Source organism: Urocitellus parryii, chromosome 3, assembly GCF_045843805.1.
Source record: "Urocitellus parryii isolate mUroPar1 chromosome 3, mUroPar1.hap1, whole genome shotgun sequence".
Taxonomy (NCBI): Eukaryota; Metazoa; Chordata; class Mammalia; order Rodentia; family Sciuridae; genus Urocitellus; species Urocitellus parryii.
Window position 1 is genome coordinate 28,923,887 of NC_135533.1, and position 10,269 is coordinate 28,934,155.

Sequence of the window (10,269 nt, forward strand, 5' to 3'; positions counted from 1 at the left end):
TTGAATCCTAGTTCTTTCCCTTACAAGCTATGCAACCCCAGGCAAATAATTTTGACCTTTCTGAGACTATACCTATCCAAGTCTACTTGTCTGGGAAATCTTTACCCAAATAAGAACTTTTAGTGCAAGCAGAAATATGTTACCTCAGTAATTTTAGATACTGTATTCCTTATTGGTTTTTAATATATGTATAAAATATTATTCTAATTCAAAATTAGGGGAAGTTTAAGCATCTTAAGTTATTCCCTAAACTATAAAATTCATACTAACCCAGACTTTCCCAAGATGGAGAAATTCTACATTTTTGGTGTATTTTATGGTATTCTTCAATTCCTCCAGTCCATTCCAGACTATCTTTAGCACACAAGTCTTATCAGCTTCTTGACCATGATCTGTGCTAATCTGTTTTTGATCCAGTAGCTCTGATATCTGTTTCTCTTTTTCAGGTGACAGGATATTCTGTTTTGTTTTACTTTGTTGTTGCTTTGGAGAAAGTAGTTTAACTAGTTTTCCATAGGTCACAGTAAAGCTGGGCTCCATATCAAAATATTCTTGGTCCCATGGAAATACATGAATGGCACAGTGTTTGTGAAACACAGAAGTTGCTGACGTCCTGTGTATACTGGGAGGCTGAGATTTGCATACTCTGAATATATTGTCTAGTGGAACAACCTTTGACTGCATATTTTTGAATGCACTGATTTCAGTTGCACCCCAGGATGTTTCTTGTTTCTTCTCAGATCCAAAAGAAAAAATGTTACCTATCATAGTCCATAAGCTTGGTATTGATGATGAATCAACTGAAACCTCTGAGTCTGTCTCATTAGTCCCAATGACTCCCAAAGTATTTGACTGAAGTTGCTTGGTTTGAAATTCTTCTGTTATTCCTTTTTGTCCATCTCCTCCATAAAAATAAAATTTTCCACTTATGTCATCTGCTTTTGAAAATGTATTCTCTTTGGCTTGGCGTGTTTTGGGCTGAATAAGGAGTTTGGTGTTAGTTTCCAGCCTTCCATAAGTGGCAGGTGGCATTAGTGCAACTATGTAGAAAACAGAGCTCATTAGTGGATATTCATTTCTGCTTTGGACTCAGTGCTACGTTTAGAGTACAATGGCAAATACTATAACAGCACCTACCAATCTGGATAAATATGTAAGTTTGTTGATCCACCCAAACAGGAAAAATAGCTTTTGGAAAAACTATCCGAATCTGATCTAGAAGATGCTGTTCCAGGGAAGCAGCATGCAGCTCCTGGAACCAAGACAAAAGATAATTAATTCACTTTACATTTTGTCCATTCCATGTCTAGTAAGGAAATCTCAATTCATTCTTTTTCATTTTAATAAACCTTGAGTATATCTATATAACATGATATTATACATATAGATAACAAGAACATACTACAGTGAAGCAAATTAACATATCCATCATCTCACAGTTACCCATTTTTCTTTCTTTCTTTTTTTTAATGTGGGAAGAGCAATTAAAAATCTACTCATTGAGTATAAATCATGAATACAGTATAATTTTTAATCTATAGTCCTTCTCTTAAATATCTGTTATCAATTCATTCTTATAACTACATCCACTCAGAATGAGGCTCAGAGAAATCCTAAAGACACTGATATTTTGAGTAGTTTAGCCTTAAAATGAGATATTTCCATTCCTTCCTTCCTTTCTTTCTTGTGTTACCGAAGATTGAACCAGGGATAATTTACTATTGAACCACATCCCCAGCCCTTTTATTTTTTAAGACAGGGTCTTACTAAGTTGCTGAGGCTGGCCTTCAACTTGTGATCCTCCTGCTGCAGCCTCCAAAGTCACTGGGGTTACAGGCATGTGCCACTCTGCCCAGCTGTAAATACCTTTTTTCCCTGGTACTGATGGTTGAACTCAGAGCCTCCCACATACTCGGCAAGCTCTCTACCACTGAGCTATATCTCCAGTCCCTTATTTTTTCTTTACCAGTATCTCCCAATCATCTGCTGAAAGGGGTTCCACCTCCACTTGTTGACAAGACACCACATGAGAACATGGCTTGAGAAACACCTGGAAAAAATAAATAAAAAATTTAAAGCTACTTTAAAAAAACTTTCCTGTACTCCTAGAAAATAAGTTCTTTCTTTAGGTAAGGGGCGTGTGTGTGTTTATCTATAATCATTCATGTGACAAATATTTACTAAGTACTTATTTTTAGTTAGGCTTTGATGTACTCAGTTGTTTCACAACTAAGTATAGAATAAAGGAAAATACATACAAACACAAAATACTTTTTAAAAATAAGAATAATTAAAAGAAAAACATATGTTAGAAAAGGAAAAAAAAGAATGCTGTCAAATCATGTCTTAAGCTAATATAATACTCGTTTCTATAAGTTTTGCTATTGTTGGTTTTATAACTCACTTTAAGCCATGCTGTTTTTAGAAAAATGAAAAACACTGAAATAGAGATCAGAGACAATTATTAAGAAGCATAATCCTTCATAGCTGGAAGTAAAATAAGACAAAATACCTCATCATTCAAGTGTATGAATATATGAAATGCTAATATGTCTCAATAAGCTAGAATCTTTTACCATCTTACTTTTTTCCCCCTTCTATGGGCATTTCTGGGGATTAAGGGAATAAAATCCAAAGCCATTGAGTATTAAACATTCTAGATAAACAGCTCTTCCTCTCTGCTTTTGTGAACTGGAACAGAAGTTCCCTAGGTACTTCATCCTATACTCCCTTAGTCAATTTAGCCTCATACTTCTCTTACATTCCATTGAAGGAGATGATTCTGGAAGAAACACAAAGCAGCTTCTGCCTATCAAAAAGCTAAAGACTCTGGTCTAGCAAGTTTACTTTCTTATTTCCACACTTTAGAAGACAGTGTCTCAGTGACAGTGCTACAAAGGAGGATCTGTAGAAAATCAGGCAAATGTCACTTAGAAGCAAATGGGAATTAAAAGCAAGTAGCACTGTTTGAAGTACTAATTAAGACATCTAAATCAGCATTAGGAAACTGATGTTTCCCATAGGAAAAGTGCAATGTACTTAAATCAAGCTAAACTGTATCTTGCTATGTAATCCTGAGCAAAATATTACATTTTCCTAAGTTTGTACAACGAGGTACTACAGTTAGTGATTTCTCAGGTCTTTTAGAGCCAAAACATTAAGATTCTCACAAAAATTTAGGTTCAGCTGAAGTCTAGTGACCTATTCTCATTATGAAATCATGCATAAATAAAATTAGTCTGTGTTCAGAAAACATTAAAAGGATGTGGCACCATCATGTAATGTTGTGGGAAATTTGTAATAGAAAGCAATTTAGTCCCATCTATCACAATTTTAAATGTACATTCCATTGCACATTATAATTCACATTTTAAATCTTTCATTATCACATCTATAAACTGAGTACCCTAGTCCAAAAATCTTAAAACTTTCTGAAGAGAAGCTTCAAATTTTGGAGCATTTCAGATTTCAGACTTTTGGAATAGGGATGCTCCAAGGGGTAAAAAGTAAAAAGTCTATGAAAATATTGCAAAATCTGAAAATCTGCAAAATATGAAATATATCTGGCCCAAGGATAAGGGACACCCAACCTGTATGTACAGGATTCTGAAGAAGCACAAAGCAACTCCTGACCAACAAGAAGCCAAGGACCCCTGGGCTAGCCAGACCTCTTTCTGCTCCTATCAATGATTCTGTTTTTTTGTTTTTGTTTTTAATACCGGCAATTGAACTCAGGGGCATCCCCCAGCCTATTTTGTATTTTTTATTAGAGACAGGGTCTCAATGACTTGCTTAACACCTCACATTTTGCTGAGGTTGGCTTTGAACTGGAAATCCTCCTGCCTCAGCCTCCTGAGACACTGGGATTACAGGTATGCACCACCACATCCAGCTCCTATCAATGATTATTTGGGAAACATTGGCTTAGTAGTATTACCCCACAGAGAATCATATATACATAGGAAGATTTGATCCATACTACTTATAATACAATTGGCCTTCTGTATCTGTAGGTTCCACAACTGCAGATTTAACCAACTATGGATAACATTTAGGGAGGAAAAAAAAAGCAAAACTATGCCTGTACTGAACAATATATCCTTTTCTTGTCATTATTCTCTGAACAATACAACTCTTTACATAGCATTCATATTGTATTAGGTATAACCAGTAATCTAGACATGACTTTAAGCACACAGCAGGATATAAATAGGATACATGTAGATATGACATGATTCTATATAAGATACTCAAGTATCTGCAGACTGCAGTATCCATGGAGGTCCTGCAAAGAATCTACTTCAGATACTGAGGGATGACTGCTCATGGAAAGTTGTGTGAGATATATATATATTTATATAATAATATATATTTATATAATATATATATTTACACATTTTAAAATATTTTATTAGTTGTAGATGAACAAACTACATTTATTTATTTATTTATTTATTTATTTTGTGGTGCTGAGGATAGAACCCAGTGCTTCTCACATGCTAGGAAAGTGCTCTACCACTGAGCTACAACCCCAGGCCCTATGTGATATATTTTGTAAGGTAAAAACTGCAGAAAATAAGAATGACCTCATTCTTTAGATCCTAATAGTGTAGTGGGATTCCAAAAAATAATAAATGTTTGTTGTTAGGCTGGGGTTAGATAAAGGGAAAAATTATTTCTTACTTTCAATTGTAAAATATTTATAATATATATGTATTACTCCTATAGTTAAAAAGAATAAATTGGGGACTGGGGTTAAGGTTCAGTGGTAGAAAGCTCACCTAGCATATACAAGGCACTGGGTTCAATCCTCAGCATTGCATGAAAATAGACCTGAGAGCTTAAGCTTTGTGGCTTACAATTTAAGCACATTAAACTCATAGGCAAGACAAAATAGTAAGACCATAAAAGGTTAGAAAATATGTGTGAAAACAAAGGAAGTGAGATTTGATAATAGTAAAACCTAGTCATTCATAAAGAAAAAATTATTTCATAAAAACAAAATTTGGAAACCTGGAAAATGAATAAAATAATAAAAGTTGAGTAGGAAACACATTTAACCTGAAGATAATGACTTAAAGACAAAGTACAATGTATTTGAATATCCTAGATGGGTTACAAATTAGCATGTAAGTCAGGTGTCATCTCACTTCCTTTAAAAAAAAAATCTGAACTTTTAATTCTATTTCCACTGTTATATTATTAGAAGAAAGTCACTGTCATCATTTTGTGCTTACCTGTTCCCCATTTGAGAGTCCAAGTTTCTGACCAACTTGTCTATTTATTTCAGCCACATTTTCACCTTGATCATTAAAATGCCTGCCTTCTACCCAGCTCAAGAATGCAGGCTGATGACCCCAGGCTACTTCTATTGCTTGATTCTATTTGTATAAGGAAAGGGAGAGAAAACAATTTTAAAAAGTTTAATGTTTTTCGAAATTAATATAAATTATTACTGCAAGTCACACACCAAACAAAGTCTCTCTAGAAATTGATACCTTGGTTATCCACATTTATCATAGCATTTAAAAAGCTATAACCGTTTCTAACACCCAACACCAGTGACGCTATTGATGAAACCAATATCCCTATATTCCTATGACAGCATTATAAACTGATCCAACCATTTCAGAATTCAAAATGGCAATATGGGTGGGGTATATAGCTCAGTGGTATGGTATGTGGCCCTGGGTTCAATTCCCAGAAAAACCCCAAAATGGCATAGGTAGACAAATGAACTTACATAGCCTTTGAGTCATATATAACTACTTGAGTATTCAAGTTACTAAGAAGAAAAAACAAACCACATCAGAGGATATCTGCACTATTTTCTACAATAGTGAAAACTTGGCACTGTCTTAAATGAGTATCAATAGAAAAACTATTAAATAACCTAAAGTCTACTACTTCAGTAAAATATGAGTCAACAAGTACACTAGTCCCCATGTAACTGCAGTTCTGATCTCCAGTTTCTGTTACACATAGTCAACTGTGACCCAAAAATATTAAATGGAAAATTCCAGAAATACACAATTCAAAAGTTTTCAATTGTACACTGTTCTAATATAGTAGGATGAAGTCACTGTCTGGTTCTGTTTTGTGTGGGAAGTGAATCATTCCTTTGCCCAGTATATTCATGCTGTATATGCTACTTGCCTATTATTCACTTAATAGTTGTCACAATGAATGTCTTGGTATTACAGTGCTGAGTTTAAGTAACTTATATTTTATTAACAATGGTCCCAAAGCACAGGAGTAATAATGCTGGCAATTCAGATATGTATGCCAGAGAGAACTCAAGGGTTTCCTTTAAGTGAAAAGGTGAAAATTCATAACTCAATAAGGAAAGAAAAACTCCATGTGCAGAAATCGCTAAGATCTACAGTAAAAACAAACCTACCTATGAAACTGTGAAGAAGGAAATAGAAACTTAATTAGTTTTGCTATCACACCCAAATCACACCTCAGTGCATGGTAAGTGCTTATTTATGATAGAAAACGCATTAAATTTGTGTATACATTTATAGGAAAAAAATGGTAAATACATGGTTTAGTACTATCCTTGGCTTCATAGAATGAAGGTCTTGGAATGGATCAACTCCATATAAGGGTAATTATTCTAAACACATATGATCTTTAAAAATGTTAACAATATAATTCAGAATTATGAAACACCAATTAGATGGAATATACAATCTCTTATAAGTTGACTGATCAGTAATAAATACATAACGTAAAATACAAAAGAATAAACATGAGGGAAGGTCCCTCTTCTCAGAGATAATCAGTTAATAACTTCTTATATGCCCTTCCAGAAATGTTATGTTATGCAGCTTCTTAAATAGCTTTTAAATTTCACAGAACTATGGAAATATATGTGAAAAGAGCAAAATACAAAACTTATTCTCATTAAAATAGAAATTAAGCTGAGCATGATGGTACATGCCTGTAATTCCAACTACTCAGAAGGCCAAGGCAAGAGAATGACAACAGGGCTCAAAATAAAAAAGGATGGGTCCCATGTTCATATATGAATACATGACCAGTGAAACTCCACACCATGAACAACAGTTTAGAATGGGATCCTAATTACAATAAGTTATACTCCATGTATGTATGTGTCAAATACACTCTACTGTCATGAGTATCTAAAGAGAACAAATAAATTTTTTAAAAAGGGATGGTATAGCTCAGAGGTAGACCACCTGCCTAGAAAATATGAGGCCTTAGTTTCCACCTCAAAACCATTACAAAAACAAAAAGCAACTATATAAAATGTCATTTGTGGCCAAGAACTAAAAATGATGTTTTTTATGATTAAAGACTTATGCTCATTATAGGAAAATACATGAACATGGAAAGAAAATAGGAAATTATTGATATTTCCCTCAGAAAAAGACAACCATGTAAACAATGTATATTTCTTACTAAATTTTTTCTATGTGCAAGTTAATTTTTTGCACAGTTCTGAATTATAAGCAAAATTTAATATTCTTTCCCCGCACCTAACATTGCATCATGAGCATTATCATACAGGTATCATTAAAAAAAATTTATTTCTGGAGTTGAAGATGGACAGAATGCCTTTATTTGTTTATTTTTATGTGGTGCTAAGGATCGAACCCAGTGCCTCACACATGCTAGGCAAGTGCTCTGCCACTGAACTATAGCCCAGATCCACATATATCATTTTTAATAAAAAGTAAATACTTGGTTAATAGCCATCAAGACTTATCATCTTAGGAATCTTCAGTATTATTAAATTCATTTTTATCAAAATAAATTCCTTAAAGTTAAAATACTAATTATCAAACTTATTCACATACACTAAATTTTACTACCATATATTTCTTTAAATAGGACAAATTTCAAAGGACCTTTTGAGGCAATATAATGTACTTTAGCCATGTTATTAAAATTGTGTATACCTGGAGGTTGTTACACACCACTTAGCTGTGACATTATTCTAACAATTTTCACAGAATGGCACTTAACTCCAGCTAACAAAACCTTTCAACTGAGTATTGTTTGATAAAGTAGAAACAGCCCTGAATTTGGGATCAAAAGTCCGCAGTTACATTTCAGCTGTAACTCTGAGCTGAGGTTACAAGAGTAAAGGTGAAAAAGCCCCAGATGCCTCTTTGTGGTTTCAGGCCAGAGACAAACAATCCAGATCAATTCTATTTAATATGAAGAAACTTTTAAAACCAGAGACATTAAGTTAAAAAATATGAAATGTGCCCTGAAATGTCAAAAAACAAAAAAATCCTCCCCAAAACCTATCAGCTCACTAGAAAAAGGAAAAATCAATTTTATTACATAGAAAAAATTGCTGGGCACAGTGGTACACCCGTGTAATCCCAGCAATTTGGGAATCTGAGAAAGGAGGATCCCAAGTTCAAAGCCAGCCTCAGTGACTTAATGAGGCCCTAAGCAACTTATCGAGATCCTGTCTCAAAATGAAAAGATTTGGGGATGTAGCTCAGTGGTTAAGCACCTCTGGGTTCAATCCCTGGTACCAAAAACAAACAAACAACAACAACAACAAAACCCTAACCAAACAAACAAAATCCCCCAACATCTTACAATGTACAGGTCATCCCCCTAGAACAAAAATTTAGCCAGCCTAAAATGTCAAAAAGGCCAAGGTTGAGAAAGCCTAGTTAAATATCGACTTGAGTATGCAGTCCTCATCAATTTGGCAATAATACTTGAAACAGAATAGAGTATAATTAATTAGATGTATCACATAAACAATCTTGAAGTTTCCAAAAGAAGACAAATGCAGGCAATAGAATCAGAAAGCTTCCTGAAGAGAGCAGGATTACATTGTTGTTTGAATTTTTAAAATATTTTATTTTTTTTTTAGTTTTCGGCGGACACAACATCTTTGTTTGTATGTGGTGCTGTGGATCGAACCCGGGCCGCATGCATGCCAGGGGAGCGTGCTACCGCTTGAGCCACATCCCCAGCCAAAGGATTACATTGTTTTTAATAGCATGGAACTTGTATGGAAGAAAGAAAACTGTCTTGGGGAAGAATGGCACAAATAAATGAACAGAAGTGTGAATGAGATCCGTTAGAGAAAAACAGTAAGAAGGCTAGTCTGGATGACAGAGTGAGCTGTAGACAAGAGGGAAAATTAAATGGATGAAAATGGTACTGGCCTAACAGTTCCAGTTGATGTGTACAAGTAGGGAAATGATCTACATACCTAAGGTCCTTTTTCTATCAACATTCTATGATTCTACATCAGTGGGTCTCAACTCCTCCATGCATCCAAGTGACCTGAGATTTTTTTTTAATTACAAATACTTGCAGGGTGTGGTGGTGCATGCCTGTAATGTTAGCTGAGAAGGATCTCAAATTCAAGGCCAGCCTAAACAATTTAGGCCCTAGGCAGCTTGGTGAAACCCTGCCTCAAAATAAAAAATTTAAAAGTCTGAGGATGTAACTCAGTGGTTAAGGCCCACGATTCAATCACTGGTACCAAAAAAAAAAAAAAAAAACTTTTAACAAATAAAATACTGATAAGAACACCATGTGAGAATAGCAGGACACAAAATGTGTCTATGTATATAGGACCGTATGAATGTATGTATGTATGGATGGATGGATGGATGGATGGATTTTTATCTATCTATCTATCTATTGGTGCTGGGGGTTTATTTATTTATTTATTTATTTATGCATGGGATTTTGAACCCAGGGCCTTGTGCAATGTGAGGCAGGCACCTTATCAACTGAGTCCCCAGCTCTAGGACCTCATTTTTTAAAAAATAAAGATTACAAAGAAACCTAGATTCAAAGTGTTAGTATTGGTTATCTCTAGGTTCTAGGATTATGAGTAACTTTATTTTGTTGTTAAAAATGTTCACAAAACATAAGCATTACGTCAATAATTGGGGGTTGGTTATTCTACTGATATAAGTCAAGAAGAAACAGCAATTTATTCTAGGGCTGCAGATATTTAAATTTAAAAAGATGCCCATTAATTAATATTTATGAATACTTCTTGACTCAGAATTTAAAACAAAGATCAAGATCACTGAAACCTTTTAAACAGTGATGAATGTAATGTAATGTAACAACTACATCTAAGGAACAAATCAGAGTTACTGTAAAAAGATTTCGTATAAACTCTTTAGGAAGACAGTTTATTTCTATGAACTAATTAGGTTTGGATTTGAAAACACACTGAAAATCTTGTACAAAGTTGACAGAGCACTAAGCCAAGTTCTACCCGGAAACTGGTGATTGCCTCCTTGG

The 10,269-nt window shown here is 34.4% G+C and overlaps 1 protein-coding gene across 4 annotated transcripts in view; it reads right to left on the bottom strand.

Moving 5' to 3' along the window:
- Pex1 (peroxisomal biogenesis factor 1) overlaps positions 1-10,269 on the bottom strand; it is a 48,399-nt gene that overhangs the window by 36,576 nt on the left and 1,554 nt on the right. For all 4 annotated transcript variants that reach the window (XM_077795954.1, XM_026413062.2, XM_026413061.2 and 1 more), the window contains exons 2-5: positions 5,238-5,381; positions 1,967-2,050; positions 1,138-1,252; positions 271-1,040 (exon numbers count right to left, since the gene is read on the bottom strand). In XM_077795954.1, coding sequence (XP_077652080.1) covers positions 271-1,032 — 762 coding nt within the window. In that variant the 5' untranslated portion in view covers positions 1,033-1,040; positions 1,138-1,252; positions 1,967-2,050; positions 5,238-5,381. The remainder of the gene's footprint in view (positions 1-270; positions 1,041-1,137; positions 1,253-1,966; positions 2,051-5,237; positions 5,382-10,269) is intronic.